This window comes from Ostrea edulis, chromosome 1, assembly GCF_947568905.1.
Source record: "Ostrea edulis chromosome 1, xbOstEdul1.1, whole genome shotgun sequence".
In the NCBI taxonomy this organism is placed as follows: domain Eukaryota; kingdom Metazoa; phylum Mollusca; class Bivalvia; order Ostreida; family Ostreidae; genus Ostrea; species Ostrea edulis.
This window is the reverse complement of record NC_079164.1, coordinates 97,230,171-97,254,589: the sequence shown is the minus strand read 5'-3', so window position 1 is coordinate 97,254,589 and position 24,419 is coordinate 97,230,171. Positions and strand designations below refer to the sequence as shown.

At 34.6% G+C, this 24,419-nt stretch overlaps 2 protein-coding genes and 1 non-coding gene across 5 annotated transcripts; 2 read left to right on the top strand and 1 right to left on the bottom strand.

The window, feature by feature from the left end:
* Positions 1–600: 600 nt before the first annotated feature.
* LOC125672005 (uncharacterized) lies at positions 601–13,105 on the bottom strand. 3 transcript variants are annotated; one of them, XM_048908064.2, is made up of 6 exons: positions 12,949–13,105; positions 12,488–12,610; positions 9,875–10,027; positions 9,330–9,389; positions 5,938–6,830; positions 601–2,375 (listed from the first exon to the last, which is right to left on the bottom strand). In XM_048908064.2, exons 2-6 carry the CDS (start codon positions 12,596–12,598, stop codon positions 2,366–2,368), a joined length of 1,227 nt encoding a protein of 408 aa, XP_048764021.2. In that variant the 5' UTR covers positions 12,599–12,610; positions 12,949–13,105; the 3' UTR covers positions 601–2,365. The 3 variants fall into 3 exon arrangements, with proteins under 3 accessions (XP_048764021.2, XP_048764013.2, XP_055995497.1); XM_048908056.2 differs by having other exon boundaries at positions 12,964–13,076; XM_056139522.1 differs by lacking the exons at positions 12,488–12,610; positions 12,949–13,105 and adding an exon at positions 8,864–8,943 and having other exon boundaries at positions 9,875–9,954.
* Positions 13,106–13,293: 188 nt separating this feature from the next.
* LOC125672022 (intraflagellar transport protein 22 homolog) lies at positions 13,294–23,041 on the top strand. Its single transcript, XM_048908079.2, has 6 exons — positions 13,294–13,409; positions 13,580–13,662; positions 14,103–14,180; positions 16,062–16,160; positions 16,269–16,369; positions 22,552–23,041. Exons 1-6 carry the CDS (start codon positions 13,371–13,373, stop codon positions 22,704–22,706), a joined length of 555 nt encoding a protein of 184 aa, XP_048764036.2. The 5' UTR covers positions 13,294–13,370; the 3' UTR covers positions 22,707–23,041.
* A 946-nt stretch (positions 23,042–23,987) lies between these two features.
* Trnas-gga (transfer RNA serine (anticodon GGA)) lies at positions 23,988–24,060 on the top strand. The gene has a single exon. It is a non-coding gene; the product is annotated as a tRNA-Ser (tRNA).
* Positions 24,061–24,419: the final 359 nt, after the last annotated feature.

Here is a 24,419-nt window from a genome sequence, read left to right as displayed (position 1 = left end):
TGTTGAGTAATTTGCATACTTGCAAAAATGCAATTGTACATCAAGATAATGATTCCTAGTGGTTTTCTAGTTTAAATATGAAATGTCAATGGAATGAAAATTCCACACATTTCTGATTTTAATAGCTCTCGCTTCCATAGATATGATATGCATTTGCAGAAAGTAATTCTTATCTGTGATAATAGCTTTTATGAAATTAATTCCTGGGGTTGACAGACATGCCATAATATTTAAGCTCACTTGAGCCAAAGGCTTTAGTGAGCCTTCTTGATTGAAATTTGCTCCTTGTCAAGATTGGTTTAAAATGGGTCCATCTCATGAAAACAAGTGTCAGTTTTAAACAAAGGGTCCCTAAAATGTGAAATGAGTGTCACAAGCAATTTTCACTTTGTTACAACACATTTGTTCAACCATTGCAAGAAAAGGATAGAAAAATTTATGGCTAAATATTTTGTCGGTTATAAACTGCAACTCATTTGGCCCCTTGTTCATCTTGCTAGAATATGTCCGACTTAAAACAATAACATTGTACCCACTCCAGTCATCCGAGGAAAGATTTACTTGAAAGCATTTTAGTCGCATGCAAGAAGAAAATAGTGCTCAATTTTTATGAATCTTTATTTTCTTAATACTGAATCCATGAAATCATGTGACATACATGTACATATAAAAATTCAGAAACCTTTGATATCAGATCGATTGAAGATATAACAGAAATTGTAGAATTTCGTTGTTTTAAACTACAGTACAATTTTACAATACAAGTTACAGATTCATGCACCTGTACTTTAACCTATGATTAAACAATGATGTTTATAGAAAAAGGATTTTGAATAATCCAAACTTTTTGACACAAGAAAGTACCTTGGTACTTACAAGATCTCCAGAGTCAAAATATGGCTGTACTGTATATACAAAGAATCCAGAATTGGACGGATTTGAAGTAATAATATAACCATTGTATTTGGTCAACAAACGGAACCATACAAACAAATATCAATATCTAAAACTGGAAAATATAAATAACAATTTTTAAAAGAAATGAGCAAATGTCACAACAATTTGTATTACAAAAAATTAAAACAAACTAAATAGATAATTTTGGCCTTTGATCTCTCAATTACAAAAAGTTAAAACAAACTTGTAATAACTAAATAGATGATTTTGGCCTTTGATCTCTCATTACAACCAAAGCGAATATCATTACAACCTTGTAAAAAAGACAACGAATTTTTATGCGTAGAAAATTTACAAAGGGAAGGAATATATTGAAAAACCCTGACATTTCCAAGAAGACTTTTGTCACATCTCTCAATATTCTTTTAAGCTATAAGCTCAATTGACCCTTTTCTGATCACCTATTTATTCTCTGTCCATCTGTCTGTCCTTCTGTTTGTCTGTAAACTTTACACATCCCATTTCACTAGCAGCAGGGCCACACTTAACTAAATCATATCAATATACAAATGTTCTAAAGTCAGTTTTCTATCATTGACCCTGTAGTTAGGATGGGGCTAAAATCTGGAATCAAATGTTACATGAAAAAAATTATGATGTAGCATTAATTAATTATGATACATTATAATTCTGAGGGGGGGGGGGGGGATATATGAAATACAGGGGGGGGGGAAATCTCAATTCTTCACACTTTTTAAAAAATCTTAATTTGATCTCCAGAACAGCGAGGCCATGTTATTCATATTGATTTTGAGACATCCCCATGTTGTTTGGATTCAAGTTTAGCTAAGTCTCAACTCCATATGGCTGGGTTGAGGTCAAAATTTATCATGGGATTAAAGAAGGAAAAGACCTTCCTCTGAAGAATAGAAAAGTCAAGGTGATTCAGGTGAGCGCTGTGGCCCATGGGCCTCTTCTTCGCTTTGATGAAATTTCACAAATGGAATTATATAAGATAATTTTTTCCCATTCACTTGGAAAATTATTCATAATTTGTTTTCCTACAAAATAAAACATGATGAAAATCAATATTCTGGAGAGAGACATAAAATTATGTATTACAGTATTGGCACAACCAAACAGGACTTGTGCTCATATATCTAAAAAAAAAAATGCTTTCCTTTTTTAAAAAATCTACAGATATTTTAGTGCTGCCAAATCTTGCATCATCATCATCATCAATAATATTACATATACGATAATCAGTCATGGTGTCTTTAACCAAGTACTAACGTACTGTCTTGAACAACTTGACCATGATCTCCATGGTAACATATCTCAGTATCCATGCCTCTGTTTTTGAATCTAGCGTCTAACGTCATGGTGATGACCTCTGGTGTATGATTCAGATTCGAAGCTGCTTGTTTCCAATTTCCAACATCAACACCTTCGAAGTATAGTTTGTCTTCTAAAACTCGCTGAAAATTCAAAATGCCATCATATAATTAGAACATGAATGTTTTGCTCAAAAACAAGATCAATATAATAATCATAAATATATCACAACTGTCATAAAAATCAAATCAGTGAATTGAACATGTAAATGCACAGTTTGCATTAAAAGGCAGAACAAATCATTAATTTTTCAATGATGTCCAAACATAAACAACTGCAACATATAATAAAATTCAGCTGTACACTACACTTACTATCGAGTAAAAAACCACATCACGGCATTAATCTGTGCTACATTTGAAAATCTTACTGTCAGTAAATCTGCACATGTGAATGACAATTAAAGGGCATTAACTGCCAACTAGGGAGTCAAAAATGGATATGTTAAATATGAAGAAAAATAAATCTCAGATTTGGAAAACAAAAATAGGGCAACCTTTGACTACATTTTGTAACGATTATGTAGAATTTCTCCACAACGAATGATTTTGCTACTTCTGCAAAATAATGTTTTTGAAATTCTAAACAATGGAACGTTTTTACATCAAAATTACAACCAAAGGTTGCAAGATGTATGAATTTTAACATGTCTGGGGTGACTTTTATGTAAAGCTGTTCTCATTATTTGGGTAAAAATTGACAAACATGACCTTGGTGGTTAATGCCCCTTTGAAATATATATCATAAAAGTCAGTAAATTACACTATAAATATAAAAGACATGTACATGCAAGTGATCATATCATGCAAGCTAGGTAAAGAGAATTAACTCCACAAAGGAAAAGGAAAATGGTAAACATTTATTAAGTTGACCAAAACAAACAGAACAGAAAAATTCTGGAACCCAGGATACAGATAACAAACAAAATAAATTTTTCCTGGATGGTAAATACTAGGATAACCATGAAAGATCAAGAGTTTATTTCCGGTTGAGTCCTTCATTTGGATTTACACAGATGTTGCCATGAAAGGGTCATTAGTGTAGGAGGAAGAAAATGAACTAAGTAGGCACCCTGCCAATAACAAGGATTGAGGTCACAGAGCTGAGGAGTGAGTGCGCTACCTGGCAGTGCCTCATACAAACTTGCCAGTAACAAGGATTGAGGTCACAGAGGTGAGGAGTGAGTGCGCTACCTGGAAGTGCCTCATACAAACTTGTAGTTTCGAATCGCACAAGTCACCATATGGTACATACAAATGTCACAAGTCACCACAAGCAAATGTCACAAGTCACCACAAGCGAATGCCACAAGTCACCACAAGCTACATATGAATGTCACAAGTCACCACAAGCTAATGTCACAAGTCACCACAAGCAAATGCCACAAGTCACCACAAGCAAATGCCACAAGTCACCACAAGCTACATACGAATGTCACAAGTCACCACAAGCTACATACGAATGTCACAAGTCACCACAAGCGAATGTCAAAAGTCACCACAAGCTACATATGAATGTCAAAAGTCACCACAAGCTACATATGAATGTTACAAGTCACCACAAGCTACATACGAATGTCACAAGTCACCACAAGCTATGTATGTGAAATTTTGTCAGAAGATTGGGTAGTATAGTGTAGAAGTCCAAGCTTTGCACTAGATAATTTACATAAGGTTGCAAAAGAGTTCCTCTTTGAAATTCCATTCATCATTTCAAACTGTACGCATTACATTCAATCGAAGTTCCAGGTTTTAAACAAGTCAGTATAATATTGATTGATTTGACATATTCTTTATCACAAGGAACCAAACTTACAATCCATTTTGGGGGTTTACAAAAATGATGACAATGACCTTATCTATGAATATACTGCTACGAGTTGTCCAGGATTTTTCTTTTATAAAACTTCTATTACAACCCATACAAAACCATATGGTATTCAAGAAAGAAGAAGAGAGAAGATCTTCTTCCAAACAGTAAACTCTTATTACATTACCTCATAGCAGGAACAATTCATTAGGCAATCTTCGTAAGTGTTAAAACCCCAAAGTCTGATGAAATATAATTAGGATTTCAAACATTATGTTTGTTTCTTTCACATATAAAAATCTCATGTACACTTAGTACAATTTAATCAAATCCCAATGTTGGTGATTGTAATGATATCAATATGTACCTGATCAATAGAAAAAGCACGATTCCTTGGGCTGGATGGTATCTGATGGGAATTACTATAATAATTGAATAGCTATGAAGAAAAAAAACCAATGTTGAGAAAATCAGGACTCACTTCAGCAATATACACTGTATAAGAGGATTTATTTTGTGATTTTTCCATAAATTTAGCAAGAGTTAATTTTAGCGACTTTATAATTCCAGGAAAGATAGCTATTACCTCTGATATGGAATAAATAATAGCGATATTCAATTTTAGCAATCTCATCACCCTCAGTGATAATGCCAAAATTAAATCCTCGCTAAAAATTCTGCTTCTACGAAACATTACAATCTAAAATCAACAGTGTTAACAAAGGTTCACTGCAGAAATTTCTGAATAAATATATATATACCAACTTAATTACAATATACATGTGACATTTCCATGTCTGAAAATCTAATGGCAATCAATTATGTTTTGCCTTTTTCTAATTTAGCAAAGAACAGGGTGGTTTCTGCTTTTATAACTTAGGAGGTAATCATCGAAAGCGCTTTCTAAAGCCTTTGGAGGGGGGGAGGGGGGGGGGAGTACTGTGGATTTTCACAACACTCTTTCTTACAAAGAATTCCAAAGGATCATGGTTACTGCTGAGAAAATCAAATTAAAATCTGTTAATTTTCCCAGAAAATACAGGATATATATGCCTGCATTAAATTACCTAGCTACAGAACTGTCGCTCTCTAGGAAACACCTGGGATAGACAAGAACTCTAGTTCTCTGGAAAACACCTGGGATAGACCTGATCGCTAGTTCTCTGGGAAAAAATTGCGATAGACCAACACTGTAGCTCCCTGGGGATAATCTGGTATTGCATTTAACATTTATGAGTTTCTGATTGCAGTGTCTAATCCAGAGGGGGGTTCTGGGGGTTTGCTAAAAAAGGTAAAAATAACACATTTTAGAATGGAAACCCACTTAGAGAACCAAAGTTAATGGTAAAATAACCCCTTTCAAAAATTCCTGGATCCGCCCCTGGATTGGATGAAGAATCAGGAAAATGGAAGCATCAATCATCACTGGATCAGGAGAGAAACAGAATGTTTATATTGGGAAGAAATGGACTACAGCTTTAATAAGTACAAAGACGAGGGATAGAAGCAGTGACATGTACAACTAATATATCAGTCATTCACTCTCTCTGTGAATCTCTACGTGTAAATTAAAAGATACATTGTTAACTACGAACAACGTTAAATTCAACACTAAATGAAAGCATCCGAAAGATTTGACACATTCTGGTACCCTTCTGTAAAGTTTACTGGGAGAACACAAATCACCTGATGGCTAGGAGAGGGACAGGTATTGCAGTGCAAACGAGCTATGGTCTACTCTGAAAGTCATGCAGAATGCAATGGAAATTCCTCATTCCAAAACCCATGCCAGAATAAGATATTGGATTACCGTGCCAGAATAAGATATTGGATTACCGTGCTTGTGCTGATTTGGGATCTGTTGGTTTACTTGGTTGATTTCGCCATGTTACTTTCTTGTAGCTATGATTACACTGAGAGGTGTGTGATTTAACTAGAGATGACTGCTTTGGTTGAGCTTTAGTTACTTTTTCTCCTGGTACAAGTTCTGATCTATGCTTTGGTTGAGCTTTAGTTACTTTTTCTCCTGGTACAAGCTCTGATCTATGCTTTGGTTGAGCTTTAGTTACTTTTTCTCCTGGTACAAGCTCTGATCTATGCTTTGGTTGAGCTTTAGTTAATTTTTCTCCTGGTACAAGCTCTGATCTATGCTTTGGTTGAGCTTTAGTTACTTTTTCTCCTGGTACAAGCTCTGATCTATTTAATTCTGGACCTGAGCTGGTCTTATTCCTTCTTGGTCTCTTATTAGATCTAATTTCTTTCCCTGAATTTTCTTTCAGAGGTGCACGTTTGTCGTTTGCTGCAGAAAGATCTGTTTTCTCTTGGGCTTTCCTTCGCTTCACCTGAACATGTCTAAAATCCTCTGCCGTGTCATTCCTCTCTTTCATCAATTTATTCTGTTTCAACTTTGAATTTCCTGTTCCCTTAACTTCCATCTGTCCTTCACATGCAGCCAAAGTATTATCAAAAGCCCTGTTCACATGCATCTGAGCTGTCACAACACGAGATGTAGGGGATGATGGGAGAAGATTTTCTTGACCTATGACATGGGCTGGGGGAGAGAATGTGTCTCTAGGGGGGTAGTTTGGTGATGATGTGGTGGTACGTTGCAGAGTGAAAGAACCCATACTGGGCTGGCGAACCTTAATTTCAATACAACAACAGTTGACGGCCTCACATTGTGGACACAAGCAATTGTTAAAACATGAATCACATGAACCTGCAGAACTCTGGAAGAAATAATAATGAAAAGGCATAAAAACTTAAGCAAAAGGAAAATTTTGTCCTAAAGCCTTTCTAGTGATCTACCACACATGTACTGAGTTTCCAAAGTTAAGTAGATATTGAGATACGCTGGCCTGGATTGCTCGAAAAGAACTTAAGTCAAAACTTGGACTTAAGTCTGAAATTTTACTCAAAGTTTGACTTCTCAAACAGAAGAAAACTCAAATTCAAGTTTGAGATTTTTTCGAGAAATCCAAGTTTGGTGCATATTTCACTGATGCGAATGTTTTTAGTATATACTATCCCATGTGTATCATGGAAAGTGTTGTTTAGTACATGTACTTATACACATTTTTACATGCACATTGAAAAATCACTAGCTCTTGTTGACATCTTCAACCACTAAGAGCATGCTATTCTTTTCTAAAAACACAAAAATATGATCCAACAAAAATAAGTGATTTCACAGTAAGTCATTTACTCATCTCTTAAAGAGGAAAAACACATCTTCAGAATCATGGCCAACTACTTTTCAAAACACAAATGGAAAAATATATATCAGTAAATTGTATTTCTTGTCATTTAAAATTGTTTTCAGGTTACTTTCTTCTAAAATTGCCTTTTTCACCAGATGAAGTAAATTTGAAACTTTTCAATTTCAGAAAGTCATTTTACATATTCTCCGCTTTCTATAACAAGTTTTCTCTGGTGTGTTATTCCCCCTTAAAAGCATAATATTGCATAAGATGTGGACCCGTGTCGTGGAAAAGTTAAAAAAAAACAAGCATTTTCCACTTTATTTTTGTTCAAAGATCTATGAAACTCCATCTTTTTCAACGGATAAGAAATAGGTAGCTGAAAATATGTAAATGTTATAAGGGATCAAGAATATAGCAGAACAAATGTGTCCCATTCTTGCAGACCATGCTTCTTTTTAGTTTATCTATACAAGTTATTAAATCAGGCCACAACACACACACAACTACTTCTCTAATCTATAAACAAGTAAAGCATGTTAAAAGATATTTCAAGAGACTGCACAATATGACACAAAAGTCAACACAAAATGTGGCTTTATCTACATGTATTTCTGAAAATTTTGAATTATTAACCCTGTATTAAAAATCTGCACCAATTCAGATATAATCCCAAAATTGTTGAGTACAAACTCAGATTCAAGCTCAGTTGCATGTACCACTCTGTGTCAAATTGATGGCTTTTTTCAGTAAAGTTTTATCAAGGTTAGCTCATTACACCAAGACTTCGAGTTTCTATGACACACGTCACAAGATGGCAATGTATATGCTTTATGAAATTTCTTGTATCAATCGATTTCTTTGACTATCATCATAGCTCAGTGGATAAATTGTCGAATCACTGACCTGCAGATCCTGAGTTCAAATCTGCCAGACTATTTTGTTCATATTCATTGAAAGAAATTTTAGAAAATAATTTTTTTTAAAATCCAAAATTGCAAATTTTCTGCCTTTTTGACATGTGTACACCTTACATATCATCATATTTTTCGTGATTGAATAATTTCGTACTGATATGAGAAACTCTTTCAGGGTGTAGTGAGGCACCGTAAGATACAGTATTGAATATAGAACTTTTACTGTTAGGGACAAGATCAAAAGTTCAATGTCTGACAAAAAACTAAATTCAAAGTTTTCACCTAGACATCCCCCCCCCCACCCCCTTAAAACTAAATATGATAAATGTTGAATTCATCGATTAACAAGTATAAATAATTCTCTGCATACCTTTTCTACTTTTTATTCACAGTGAACAATAAAACAATTAAATGTTCATTAAAATGTAATATTACCATGTGTTTTTAACATTCAATTGTCTTTTTTCTATTTCAACTAAAGTGTAATCGAATGACAGAAACTTTCAGGAGTTTTTATCCTCCCCTCCCTCTCACTATTTGAATTTAGATCTTTATCCGACATCGATCTTTTGATCTTGCCCCTTAGTCAGTGGATGTGCAAGTGAAGCATATATTGGTGCCCGGTTATCTACACACCATACTTACTTCTATACACATACAACTAGGAAGGTCAAAGGTCACGTTGGATTGTTTTGTGATTGGAGGGTACCACATTGATTGCACCACTGGTACAGCAAAAAACAAATGATTTCATTTCTGTTTAGTTATTTTCTTTTTACTACAAACTTGACAGAAAATGACATAATCACACACAGTCCATACCGAGAAAACAACAATTCAGTTCTTTCTTTTTTTCACATGCTTTAATCTCTAAACCATTCATTGCCATTCCTTTGTTAGGTTTTCATTACAGTAACTATTTTTAGATCTTTTCTTACCATGCGTATTACTCCCTCATAGAATTCATTTATCATGGTATTCATGCCATACTTTCATTGTATTTCTAAAATTTCCATGCAGCATATAATTTGTCTTGCTTTTATCTCTGAATTATCGTTAATTAATTCATCAATTTAACTAATCATTTTCTTTTAATCTGTGTCATACTTACTTTAGTAAAGCAATTGTTATCTGTACAGCACTGACAAAGCAATATATCCACACATGAAAGCTGTGGAAGAAAATGGATGAAGTGTTGTAATTACCATGCCCAATATTCATGGAAACGTGTGTATTTGTTGTTCTTAACATTCTTAATTCTAAAGCTCTGAAAATAAATTGATTTTCCATTGAAAATTAGTGTTCTTGCAGACAGAAAGGGAAAATGACAAAACATTTACAACAAAAGAATAAATGAATTATAAAAAAAATTATATAATATAGGATTAAATATTCTTTTTGAAGAATTTATCGATGTGTAATCTCTGGACATTTTACTCACAAACTGAATAAAAGTGCAAAGCCAATTTTCAGCCAATCAAAAAATTGAAATGCTCAGCTGAAACAAACATCAAAATACCCAGATGGGTAATACTAGACTAGTCAGACTCATATTGTCCACCTTTCTAGCAATTCAATTTTTGAATGATGTATAGTGTGTGGACATTTCACTACTTCATTTTGTCACAAACTGACCTGAAACTACATTTTTATTACCTTTTTATTAGGACAACAGTTATTCAGACAGCCGGCGATGGACGGAGCACTACATCCACATGATTCGGAGCAACTGATGCAACACGTGGAGCACTGAAGAGCTCCCTCCTTCCCACATACCCCACATTCCACATCCTGGCACTTCCCTTGTCTCTGATAAAACAAAACCAAGAATTGTTTCTTTTACTTAAATTGTCGGTGATAGTATACTAGATGAGAGAAATGCTAATGTTATATATATGTATCTTAAAAGTTCTTGTGTAATTCCAATTTCAAATATCAAATGTTCAATATTTAACATGACATTGAAATGTTCAGTCTTGCATTCCATCATATTTCAAGTTTAAGTCTACATCCTGTATTTCCTACAGATATATTTTTACTATTGCATCCAAACATTTAAAAATTAAAAAAAATAATTTACAGTGTCTAGATATAGCCCATCTTAAAGAAAATCCTCCAAAATTTTCTTGTTCTTCTTTCAACTATAGTCCATCTAAACACAAAGACAAGCTAATGACAAATAATTTGATGTTACAGAGGTTTCAACAGTCTCGTTTATAGTCAGCATTGCTCTGGTTGTTAAAATTATATCACTTTCAAATACAATTTGCTGTTGGGTCAAATGCTGTTTGTCATGTTTTATACCAATTGCTAGAGTTGAATAATCGGAAAAATTTCATGAAAGAAAATTGGTCAAAATCAGAAGAACTGTATCGATCAATGATTGATATAATTGATATTTATATGTTGTTAATAAACGTTTATTATTTTATAGGCTTATTTCTTTTTAGTTTATGGATATGTGCAATGCACACATATCTAGATATTAGCCTATTAACAAGGAATGAAATGTGTTTTCTCTAGCCACAAATCCAAATCAGCTTTACTTTTAAGAGAAAAAATCCAGATGTCTGACTTGGTTTTCCCAGGGTTGGGAGATACATATATAATCAAATTATCAACTAATCAGAGATTCCTCTGTCTGTTAATCCCGTTTTTATATCGTGACACGTGCATGCAAGATTCAGAGTGGACTCCATATTGAAAAGCGGGAATTCAGCAACATCAGCTAGTGTCGTTGTTTTGCCTACCTTTTACAACTTTATTTTGCGGATCTAGATAGGATTCAGTTATCGGATAAGTATTCTTCAAGTTAATCATGACTACTTTGACACCAATTGGAATTTTGTGTATTTGTGTACTGACGTCATGTGCAAAGAAATCGAATGGCCAGGAAGTGACCTAAGTCAAAGTGATGTTTCATTTGTGGGTGTTGGAGCTTTTTACATGGCAATGGCATTGTATTAGGCTAGTCATGGTTAACTTGTAGAATATAAACATCCAGTAACTGAATCCTCGTGTCTTAGAAGATAAACCTGTGAAATAATCATAAAAGGTAGGCAAAGCAGCGACACAAACTGATGTCGCTGAACATTCCCACTTTGACTCTCCCTCACACATCTCACGATATAAAGCAACAGTCAGAGGAATCTCTGGTTAATTATCAACTAGTGTATGGGCAACAATCAATTATGAAAAACAAAATCCATAATTGGAATCGAAGAGCCGACAAGAGTACCGCAAACGGTACATAATATGCCCGTGAAATGCTTATATAGGGTGTTTTTCTTGTGCTATAATTTGTATAACTTTGCTTCAGGTAGTATCAGCCATCATGAGGCTGTGACAAACTTTCATATGAACAAAGGGTCTTAACTTAAAAATCTAGATTTCCTCAAAATGGACCAAGTTCAACAACCTGTAATTTTTTCAAAAATAGAACAAAATCAAAATCCTTCCCCAGATGCACATCTTCAATACCCATACAAACACTCCACAAAATAAGAAGGTCTTCACTTGAAAACTGTGGGAGGAGTAGGGCGAACAAATTATGTACCCTCCATAGAATATTAATTTCCAAATAGACTAATTCAACAACCTGTAATGTTCTCAAAAATTGTAGAAAATCAAAATCCATCCCACATGCACATCTTCAATACCCATACAAACACTCCACAAAATAAGAAGGCTCTCACTTGAAAACTGTGGGAGGAGTAGGGTGGACAAATTATGTACCCTCCATATAATAATTATTTCCAAATAAAGGGGCAAAACTCCTGGAAAAAAGATCGAAATGGATCAAAATTGCAGTTTGATCTAGAGTGACCCACAAAGAAGCTACACAGCAAGTTTCAGCATGATATGTGAAAGGGAAATGAAATTATAAAGAGAAAACCCCGAACGGACAGACATCGCTGTACCATAATATGTCCCGTCTAAAGACCGGCATATAAAAATGATCAACAAACAATTGTGGGCGACAATCGTTTCATCGCCACCAATTGCTAGGCCATTCTCTTTGTATTGGTTTTGACTGTTGATTACTCCAAGATAGAGGGCTCATGACAGACCTGTGTGAAAGGTCAACAGGGGATGCTTATTCCTCCCCGACACCTAGATTTCAGGGGTCCGGGTTTGCCCTGTTCTTGATTTTATATTCTTTATAGGATTTATGAGACTGGTCAATATTCATTACCTTCTACACCTTTTTCCATGTATATGAATTCAACAAGACAAAGCCATTACCTAATTTTGGTAACAAATACTCACCAAACAAATGTATCTAATGAGCACAATGATGAAGATAAAGGCCGTGTATCCAAACACTCCCAGGCAGATGATCCCTGCCAATGGCAATTCAGAGGAGGAAGAATTACCCATATCTTATACTACCTACAAGAACGATAATCAATTTAGAATATTTCATCAAAGAATATATATAAGTATTTCTATAAACATGCCTATTGTTATGTACAGTTGACAAAACAAATTTATCCGTTAAAAAAATGACAGATCGTCAAATGAGTATAAAAAGTAGATGCTATTAGATATGATATGTTAAATGACAGATTTAGCCAAGATGGGATGTTTTTTTTGTTTTTGTTGTTGTTGAAATGACAGTCTACGGACCCGCCTGACCCAGACACAGATTAATGAGATTATTGAATTATTCCAACTAAGGTTAGCCGAGATCGATGACAGTCAGGCAAGCAACCCGTTTAACGATTTACTTTTTTCCGTATTACATTTTTTGAACTGCAACCATGACACTTCTCAGTAGCTGCAACAAATTCAGATTGGCAGTAGCAACTCAGCAAGACAGATCCTGTATCTGTTTTACCGGAAAGATTCAAATCACGTGATATCAACAATACCAAAATCTGGTATGATGTCGTAAAATAGAATCTCAGTTATTGTAGCGTTTTTATGATGACACACTTTAATGTATAATTATAACAATCATTCAACATAATTAGATCCTTCAATATGTTTTATGAAAATCTTTTTGTTGAAAATTATTGATAATCTTGATCGAATTTATGTTCATTATCTAAAATTTAATATAAATTCCAAGCGTTTTCCTAACATAGACGGGCACTAGACGGCGCTGCTAAAGCTTCCTTAGCATTCCTCAACCCCACTCGAAATAAACATGTTTAAAGTGAAAGTCCTTGTCTTGGGACCTTGTATGGTAAGTATTTAGTCAGAAACACGACATTCTTAATATGAAGTTTCCTCTGTTTTCCCCCACGTTACGTGGAAGGAGTCACTCACTAGAACACGTCAGAAATAGAAAAATCAGTTTCTCACTTCTATAAAACGTGTGTAAAATGTTGTAAAGTATATGTACATATGTTGTAGGCAGGGAAGACAACTCTGTCTAATTTCCTAGCAGATGCTACTGAAGGATCCAGTGGAGAATATCATCCTACACAAGGAGTGAGGTATTGTTTCCTTCACTTTCTTCTTTATGTCTGGTGCCACACTGGGCCCCCACCCTGATCAGACCGTATCACTTTCCTGTACCATATCATTTCTCTAATTTATTTTTCATATCTAGAAGCAAACTTAGATAAGGCCAGTGTGTGTGTATACATGTATATGAATTATCACACAACACCTTATGCAAATTGTTATTACTATGATACATAGGCGTCTGCTTTAAGCCTCTGCAGGTTGGGAACACTTCTCCTATAGTGAGATCTTCTCATTATAACGCAATTATACTTCTTTAGTGAGAGTGAATATATCCCATACACCGGAGGAGTACATCTATTCATGTGTCACATAACACAGAAGAAAAAGTGCAAATGTCAAATAGAATAGCATATTTAAAGTTTACTTATATATTTCATTAGATAAGGATTGATTGTGTAAATTTCAGAATTCTTGAATTTGAATCACAGACTAGTAGCAGACAGGGAGTGGACGTGGAATTATGGGATGTGAGCGGGGATCCAAAGTAAGAGTGAAGACAGATTTTGCAGTATTGTCAGTCTCATAACAAAGAATTTCTAAAAACGTATCATGTAGCACATGCATACCTTCCATGTACAAATGGCAAGTTTAAGGAGGTACTCTACATCGTCATAATGCCTAACTTCCTTTTAAAACATGGATGAAAATATAAATATCAGCAATATTTATCTATTCATTTCAAAAATCATTTCCTATAGCAGAGTAGGTTAGCATGCCGACTGCTTAACTGTAAATCGCGGGTTCGAGTCCTGCAGAATTGTTTTTTTTTTATTTCAGATTTGCTTTCTACTAAAACTGCAATTCGGTAGGTTAGCTAAATGTTGACTGCTGAACTGTAGATAACAGGTTCTTGTCCAGCAGGATTTTTTTTTTTCCAGATTGCTTTCTATTAAAACTGCATTTTTTGACTAAATAAAGTAAAGGACCTCCCCACTTTAGCTGTGACATATGGCCCCTGATAATTTAGTAAAACATCAAAGTTTGAATTTTGTCATTTACAATTCCCCAAGATGTTCATTAATACCTTAACTTAAAGGTTTTATTGTACTGTAAAGTTTGTTAACATTAAGAGCTACGCCGTCTTTTGAAGTTGGGGTTGTCTGTTTTTGTTAAATTTCAATTGATATTCATCGAATGACTGGTTTTTTAAGCCTTTGTTTATATTGAACGCAAGGTTGTCCGGATTTCTCCTTTCTATTATAATTCTTTTTTGTAATAAAAAAAATTATATCCAAAAGGCAAGACTGGACAATCTCGTGTCATTGATGAAATTCATAAAAATCTGCAAAAACTACACATTTTCTTTTTACCTCATTTACCTGTCTTGACCTGCTGAATATCAAATCAGCCACATGATAATCTGTGCCACGCTAATGTTCGAAATACTTGTCAGGCTGCAGGGTATTGTCGACTACATGTGTACATACCAAATAGGGGAGACGGGGGAGGGGGCAGCCCCTTCCTCTTCCTGTTGCTATGTCCCAGTGTCATTTGAATTTCAATCGACAAAGAATACATTTCAACATTCTCTCTCTCTCTCAATGTCAGGCATGTCTATTTTATCCCCTAAAAAATGCAGGAAGTTCATCTATCAAAGTTATTAATTTTCCTTTGAAAACAGCATATACATGTAAAAGAAAACATTAAAAAGTAAATACATGTATATCTAGAGAATACGCCTATGGTAGGCGTCTATAAATATCCCCACGCACATAGGGGATTTCAACAAGTTCAAGTTGTATAAATATCACATTGTTGTGGGATTTAAATATCGTGAATTAAGGAAAGCCGTATCAATTTGGGTAATAATTCTATAGTTTTCAGACTGAAATTTAAAATTTAAAACGTAGTTTTCAACCCTTATCTTCCAATATCCCAGGGGAAAAGGACTGTGAACATACTGGAGATACATCGGTGTTTAGTATTCATCAACAAGTATAATAGGTAAATCAATTTTTCTTTGAAAAAAGGGAGGTAAAAAGGGACCACAAGCTACAGCTAAAGTGGGGAGGTCCTTTTAAAGTTTTCAGTTTCAAAATATTGTTGTACATATCCTCCACTTTTATCCATATCAAATTCCTCTGGTGTAGCATACCTCCTTAATTCCATTTGTCAAGAAGAATTGTGAAGTAAATGTTTGAAGAAAATGATTTTTGAAACAATTAGTTATATATATGGTGATTTAAGGTGAAACATGTTTGCATAGCAATAAGTTATTTGAGGTAAAACTCTCAAGTCTTTGATTGCATGTACTCAAGAATTGTCTCTCATTGATTTTAGATGCAGTCCTAACAACCCCCCAACCCCCAAATCTTGCCAGATTTTAATTTACCCACATTCTCATGACTGATTTTTTCCCACTCAGATTTGAATCGTGTTGGTCAGCAATGGCTAAGGATACTAATGGTGTTATTTTTGTGTATAATCCAGACCAGCCTAATCACGACAAGGACTTAGAAAATTGGTAAGTTCACAGACAAATGTCAACATCCTTTAAGAAATTATTATTTTCTGAATATAAAACAATATACATGTAAATTGTAACATAAAACAACATTTGCTTTCATTATAGGTTTAATTATTTTGTTGAAAACCAAAATATGAAAGAAAGTGCATGTATAATATTTGCACATCACAAACCCGGAGGCAATGAAAGGGAACGCTCAGTACTCTGTAAGTATCTAAAAGCTACATTTAAAATGATATAGCCATCACTGGTAAGGACAGAAGGCACACTTTGACAGAATAGCTTAACACATGCAGGCATCCCAAGATATGTAGTATAGATCTTTGTCCAATGATGGGTTTTGTCTAAAAATTGCACCACTATTAGTGTTCCAAACTTTTGAGTCTTGTCAGTGTATGAGCAGGTAGCTGCATAGCTGCAATAATGTAGCCCTATCCAATTTTTTTTAATTCTGACGTTTTCGGGATAGGGCTACAATTCCATAGGATCTCCGTAATGGTGCAAAATAATTTTATGAATAACCGATAATAAACTCTGTGTATTAGTCCCAAATGTTGTTTACACCAAAAGGAGTACCAACTTTGTGCTCGGGCATGTCTAATAAAGGTGTTTTTCATTAAATACAATGTACAGCATGCAAAATTCTTCGTCTGCTCCACCATGCTTGTTATCGCGAGATCTCGTAGGTGGATCTAATGAAAAACCTAAGCATTGACAATCAGCGCGAAAATGTAGTTACTCGAGCCACTTCGACAAAGAAAGGAAAATCATATTGTTGCAGAAAGAATTTACACTCTGCTGTTCGGTTTTTAACTTGATATTAAATTCAAACCTTTTCAATACCAACGAAATAGCTTTCGCCCCCATACTTTTCCATTGATGTAAATACTACCTTATATGGCATATGCAAATAAGTTGACAATCGGAAGTACATCAAACATGGCGCACAAATATGAATCGAGAAATTGGAATTTATCGAAATTGTTGAAAACGGTAGAATAGAGCCTCACAAATCTTAAGTTGCAGGTTGTAAATTTATATATTGACTAAGAAACATAGAATATCATTTTATTTACGTAAAGAAAGTCAGGAAATGTTTAGAATGAGCGCAAATGTTGCGGGAGTGAATCACTCCCGCATTTGCACCATTACGGAGATCCTAAGGAGTTGTAGCCCTCTCCTATAAAAAAAAAAAAAAAAAAAAAAAAATCAGAGAGGGCTACATTATTGCAGCTAGTAGCTGCAGAACTGTAGCTCTCCAAAAAAAATTATGTTGACAGACAACATAATTTGTCTGTCAACATAATTTTTTTCGGAGAGCTACAGTTCTGCAGCTAATGAGCAGGGTGACTCAGGAGATAGTTGTGGTCCGTGGGCCTCTTGTTTGTGGATAATTTTACCATGTCCATAGATTTGTTGATCACCTGACTGGAAAATTGGGGATCCTGGTTTCAATTTTTGTCTTGTGTATTACACCCCTTTCCCATTATATCTAGTGCCTTGACCTGCCCATGGAGAGATTCAGGGGTCCTGAGTTCAAATCCCAGTCTTGTTCATTGGATTTTTCCCTTCCCATTTCAATACATTATTGTTATAGAACATTTTCAAGTGATGCTGCATTTAATGTCCTTAAAGGGACATGGACATGATTTCAGCTGAAATTTTTCAAATTTTATTTTTCCATTTTTATTGTTTACAGTGCTTAACTAAGGCATTTCTAATTGTCAACCAAAATATTTGAATATCAGTTTTTGAGTTACAAGTGAGATATAGCACACACAATTTATTTTTTGTATGTAAATAAGGCTCATGCCATGTTTTTGTTTACATATACATAAGAAAGAGCATGTTGAAAACAAAATGAGATGTGCTAAACACTAGCAACTATTTAATTGTGTTCAGAATTAAATTGGAAATTGAAAAATATGCTTTAAACAAACTTTTACTAGTATATTTAACCCATGTAAAGAAAGGGGGGGGGGGCATGAGCCTTGTTTACATAACAAAGAATTGTGAGCTCTGTATCTCCCATGTACCTCGACAACTGGCATTCAAATATTTGCTGATAATTAGAGATACTTTAGTTAAGCATTCTAAACATTAAAAATGGGAAAATAAAATTTGAAAATTTTCAACTCAAATTGTGTCCATGCCCCTTTAATTGGAGGTTGTAAATAAATACAGATTTTTCCATGTTCACGCCCCTTTAATTGGAGGTTGTAAATACAAACTTTTCCATGTCCATGCCCCTTTAATTGGTGGTTGTAAATACAGACTTTTCCATGTCCACGCCCCTTTAAAGGGACTGGTTCACGATTTTTGCAAAAAATATTTTTCATTTTTGATGCTAAATATTAAAAATATAACTGAATAAATGTTGACAGCAATACTTTTGACCTTCTGAATGCAAGAATGAAAGCAATATTTTAGCCCTAAATCTGTGTTATGTAAACAAAGACTCGAGTATTTTCATGTATACAAACAAACCATTGAAATGTTAATTTTGTAATATAAAGCATCTTAATTTTGCATAGTCACAAATTTTAACTTTTAGATGATACATTTTACACAAAGAATGCTTGAAATGTGAAAGATTAGATCGATAACTATTTTTTTTTTTTTTTTATTTCTAAACAATAACATACCGCAATCTTTGTTTACAAAACAAATAATAAACTCTCTAACATGAGGTTCCCTGATGATGTATAACCTTAATTCTTATGTGAAATCTTTTAAATACATTAGACAAAAGATTTTGACCATTAAAAGTGAAAAACAAAATTTTGGGAAAAATCGTGAATCAGTCCCTTTAATTGGAGGTTGTAAATACAGACTTTTCCATGTCCACGCCCCTTTAATTGGTGGTTGTAAATACTTTTCCATTGAAGACGCGTAGGTGTATTCTTGATACCTTCTTTTTCAGCTAAACTAGCCGAGTCGATTTCAACCAAACTTTACATAAATATCCTTGTATAAAGGGAATTTTTTTTTTAAATGAAAGGTGACACACTCTTTTGAAAGGGGGGGGGGGGTAATTAATAATTATGAAAAATTGGATGTTCCATTTAAAAAATCACTGGGTCATTTTCAACAAAACTTACATCAAGTAGTAAAGGGAATTCAGTTTTGTTCAAATAAAGTACATGTAACAGTCTAGTAGAGAGATCATTACTATGGAAACCAAACAGGTGTAAGAAAAAAATTGAGGTTATATTTTCACTTCTAAGGGCAAAAGGTATCACCATGCCAAGTTTCATCAAAATCGACAGACCATGTCCCACTCCCTGCCTGACTCTTATATGGAGTAGTACTTAAATGAGAAATCATAAAAAAAGAATGGATGTTACATATTACTTTACCCTGATTGCTTTCCTTATACATAAGAGGTTGAAAAATAATGAATTGAAAAAACTCTTTTGAGTGTATTCAAATGCCCCTTGCCCCCATTTAGGGCCAGGATTGAGCTAGAATGGAAAATAGTCTTTAAAAATGTCAAGTACAAAAAAGGAGCAATTTTTCAAATCAATGAGAAAGCATTTTTATATTATTGCTCTTTGCAAAACTGCCATAGTGACCCACTGTATCAATCACTGTGTATTAATTATTAATTCTATTTTACAACTATTATCTCAATTCACCTTTGAATTAGAACGCTTTGGCCGATATAGTATTACGTTGTGTGACGACACAATTGAGTCTGTTTGTAATACAATTGAGAAATGCAATAGAAACTCTCATTGGTCCATATGTGTAAGTCCGCCCAAATTCCCTTATACGGGAGTAGTCAGCATTTGAAAACACGACGGCCAGATGCTAGATGGAAAAAAAAACTTCAAAGGAAGAAAGAGAAAAAGTTGTATTCTTGTGTTGTTGTCTCATAAATTTGATATTTAAAAAAATCCTAACATATTTTCCTATTACACTTGTGTCCAAACATACCTTCAAATATTTATTAAAGCCCCATACGCCCCAAAAACTCGATCAAAGCTTTTGATGATTTCGTTCGTAGACGTAGCCATGTTCGGTAGCCAGTCAACTCGAATCCCGGTTCATTTCCATACTGGCACAAAAGCGTCTAGATGTGTAGTAATACCCCATAAATATTTTAGCAAAATAGTTTAAATAATATACCACCCCAGTCCTCTTAAATGATAATTATTCAAATAGCTAAACTCGCGGCAATGCGGCTTTCATTAGTCATGAGCGCCGCGCCGGCCGGTCTCCATCTAATGTCCTTATGTAGCGTTTTCGTTCATCTGGAGCTTATTTTACCTTTACAAAAACTGGTACAAAAAATGTTTTAATTTCTATTAATCATTCGTGTTGATAATAAATGAAGAGCGAATACTTAACTTACAGCCGATTTTATGAATAAGATAGTTCGAATTGACCGGCTACCTAACATGGCTACGTCAACAAACGAAATCATCTGAAGCTGCGAGTTTTCGGGTCGTGTGTGGCTTTAACGAATATTTGAAGGTATGTTTGGAGACAAGTATATAGTATGAAAATATGTTATGATTTTTTTATATTGAGTTTATGAGGCAGCAACACAAGAATACACCGATTTCAGGCCTCAACCGTCCGCAGCTTTTTGTGACCCGTAAATCGAAGGTTTTTATAAGAGGTGGATCTTTTCAGAGAGCTATGTACAGTTCTCCAGCTACACTGAATCTGCTCGAGAAAGTGGGCGGGCTGTAATCGGCCAATGAAAACTCTTGTTGTATTACATCAAGCATGTCATTCAAATTGTTCAATCGTCTCATTCAATTGTGTCGTCACACAACGCAATACTATATCGGGTAAAGCGTTCTAATTCAAAGGTGAATTGCGATAAAGACATACTTGATATTCTTAATAATGATTTCCAAATACATGTACAGTTATTTTCTCCATTGTACAACCTATTTCTGCATATCATTTGTGAAATTTTATGCATTTGCTGCGGAAAATAAGCATCCTGTATTAAGAGACCACCTGTCACGTGTGACCTTTTTTCCATTCTCCGTTAGATGGTCTTTTGATACAGTTTGATTGCATATTTAAATCGATCTACTAATTCTATTGGAGGTTGCATGTCATATTATCGTTTGGGATTAAAGTTTAGAATTTTATTCATCTGTGGAGATAATTTTACTCAGATGAGCATTGTGGCCCATGGGCCTCTTGTTTTACGGCAGAAAATACATGTAATATTGTATACTAACATAAACATCTGATTCTAATTACATATCCTTCTCACCATCAAAACCGTGTCACTCAAAGTCAATATCGGGAAACCTATCTTGTCCTTTTATATGCCTCATATAATAATGTATCTTTAATATTGATGAAAAACTTTTGAAGTAACATTGGATAAGTCTTGAGGAAGACATTGATGAGTCAGGGCTGATTTAGTTTAAATCCAGTGAATGACACCTGGTGTTTGAGTCTTTGTACACATACTATTATCTGAGTTTTATTACACAAAGTTATCTTCAGTATATATACTTCACATGCAGATCTACAGGCACCTGTTGCTTTACCATTCACATCCACTTTTTTTTATTATTTGTCTGTTCAGTGACAAAAAGGCAGTTTTAACTTTAGATTATTGCTCTGATAAAGGCATCTTTTCTTGTCTCTTTCTCTGTTGTCATTATAACAGGCTGTCGACTGTTAGAGATTACATTAATGCTATACTGCCCTTACACAATAGACCTACTCTACCCAATGATCTCTATGTTTCATCTTCAGTGAAATCTTATGTTTTCTTATAAAATGAGTGATTTGATGTTTGTTTATATAAGTATATTAGTCCAGTTTGGTGTAATCATCGTTTTAGAATAGATTAGAATTCCATTTTCTACAAATAAGGATACAGGGAGGATTTTATTGATAAGAAATTTTGGTTGTGTAAGCATATCATATTTTAACATGTAGATTACCTAGGTAATTGCGTGTTTGATCTCCATTAGTACTAGGTAGGACCGAATCACCAGCAAAAACTGTGCTTCCTCATCAGGTTATCCGTTACATATCACAAGGATGTGCCGTATATTTCATCAGGTTATCCGTTACATATCACGAGAATGTGCCGTATATTTAAGAAATAAATTTCATATTTGAAATTACATGACGGCATGAATTGCTACGCTTTATCCAGCATACTTCATGTTAAGTATACCGGCGTGAAGCGTGGCTGTTCGAATACTCTTATTAAGACAGTCGCACTATAATTAATGTTAAGATTCATACGCATATTGTTCACATATCAATTGGTAAAGATATCGAAGATAAAAACATTGGAAATAGAAATTAGATAATGCTGATAACTAGCAGTTCTATATTATCTGTTTATAATAAAAGTAGAAATATTATGTTTACAACCGCTTCTTTTTTTTTATAGCCGACACATTCAAGAAGATCACTGCCATTCAGACGAATATAGATGATGATGGTGAAACATTGAGAAATGAATTCATGAACTATCTGACACAATTAATGGCTGCCATGACAGATAAACGTGAGCAAGAGGAATTAAGCATCATGAATAATCGATGATGACAATAGAATTTTATAAAGACACAGTATACTTATATTGACTGAAGTTTCTTACATAGACCTATAATTCCTTCATCTCGGAAGGAAAACAATTATACAATTTATTGAGATCTTTGATGTGCTTAAATGATAAATAAAAAAAAAAGAGGACTGGTTCAAGTCAATACTATCAGTCTTGTTATTAAGTACATGTATATATATATATAATGTAAATATGAAAATACTGACTGGGGGGGGGGGGGGGGGACAACAAATTTACGATGTGCATTGTCTGCACATTATACTGATGAATATTGTTTCTATACTGAAAATTAAATAAATGTCTACAATGAAAATTGTTTTTATGTACATCCTGCCCATAATGCCACTGGCATGTAGGGCAGTATTGCTGTTTCTGTGACGGGTTTTTTATAGGAAAGGGTAGTTTACCCTGAGCCCCCACCCACCTGAAGGACCAGGGAATTTACAGTCAAGGTCTCCTTTTTCTAGATTGATTGCCAAACCAAACTGATGAATCATCAATCGGACTAAAGTACAGACCTATATTATAAATATATATATGAATCATTAGCTGCAATAATGTAGCCCTCTCTGACTTTTTGTTTTTGTTTTGAGATTCCGAAAATGTCGGAATATTAAAAAATTCAAAGAGAGCTACATTGTTGTGGCTAATGAATATTCATATCTATCAGAGAGTTTCTTCTCCTACATGAGTTGCCATCCCAAGTTATTGACCCTCATCTCTCCTGCTAACCACCTGCTGGTGTGTAGTAGTTACTGTTAGGGTTTTACGGACTGTGGATATCGGCCTGGATAGCTCAGTGGTTAGAGCACCTGACTAGTAATTCAGGGGTCTTGGGTTTGATTCCCAGTCCAGCCCAAAATCTTCTCCTTTCCTAGATTACATCGACCACCCCTGGACTTGGTCACGTTCTAAAGTAACGATGAACTCTTTTAGACCAAACGTGGGTAGAGGCTACATCTTGGGACATGCGCAACATTTCTCAAAAATTTATATGTATAATTTTTTGTGACATTTCACTTGCATCCTATCGTGTTGGGGTATATATTACCGGGTTTGTTTTAGAGTTTCGATAGTTCCTGGTTGTGGCTTGTAAAAGTGTAAAATCAACTCTTTTGTATTACAAGTTATTGTAGCACAGAAGGGGAGAGAATCAACAGCCAGAGATCAAAGCTGGGACCCTTACATTAAAAGTGATCTAGCCGCTGAGCTAACCAGGCTGATATATATGTAGTGGTCAGCCGGGTTTGATCAGTGGTGGCCAGATAGCTCAGTTGGTAGAGCACCTGACTGGAGATTCAGGGGGCCTGGGTTTGAATCCCGGTCTGGTCCATTGCATTTTCTTCCTTCCTGTAACCTTTACAGGCAAAAGTCCTGCCAGAGGCAAAAAACAAAAGATGTTTATAAAACATATATGCGCCCCCCCCCCCCATGTTGCAAAATTGAAAAGGGTTACACACACACATCATTTAATTGATAGTAGTATCATCAATTCAAAATACTGAGCAAACACTATCTTCCTATGTGAAGAGGGGATTGACCATATGACCTAAAAATCAATAGGGGTCATCTACTCCTTATGCTATACCAGTGTACCAAGTTTGTTGTCATTTAAGCAAATCTTAAAACTTAGGAGACAATATATTACTATGTCCAATTCAACCACTGATCTTTAAGCATATGACCTCAAA

Excerpts from the sequence above, each read along its gene's own strand:
- LOC125672005 (XM_048908064.2), bottom strand. The coding sequence starts at position 12,598 with ATGGGTAATTCTTCCTCCTCTGAATTGCCATTGGCAGGGATCATCTGC. Across the intron at positions 10,028-12,487 it reads TCATTAGATACATTTGTTTG|AGACAAGGGAAGTGCCAGGA; the intron begins GTGAGTATTTGT and ends TTGTTTTATCAG. Across the intron at positions 6,831-9,329 it reads ATAACAATTGCTTTACTAAA|AGTTCTGCAGGTTCATGTGA; the intron begins GTAAGTATGACA and ends TATTTCTTCCAG.
- LOC125672022 (XM_048908079.2), top strand. The coding sequence starts at position 13,371 with ATGTTTAAAGTGAAAGTCCTTGTCTTGGGACCTTGTATG. Across the intron at positions 14,181-16,061 it reads GATGTGAGCGGGGATCCAAA|ATTTGAATCGTGTTGGTCAG; the intron begins GTAAGAGTGAAG and ends TTTCCCACTCAG. Across the intron at positions 16,370-22,551 it reads AAGGGAACGCTCAGTACTCT|CCGACACATTCAAGAAGATC; the intron begins GTAAGTATCTAA and ends TTTTTTTTATAG.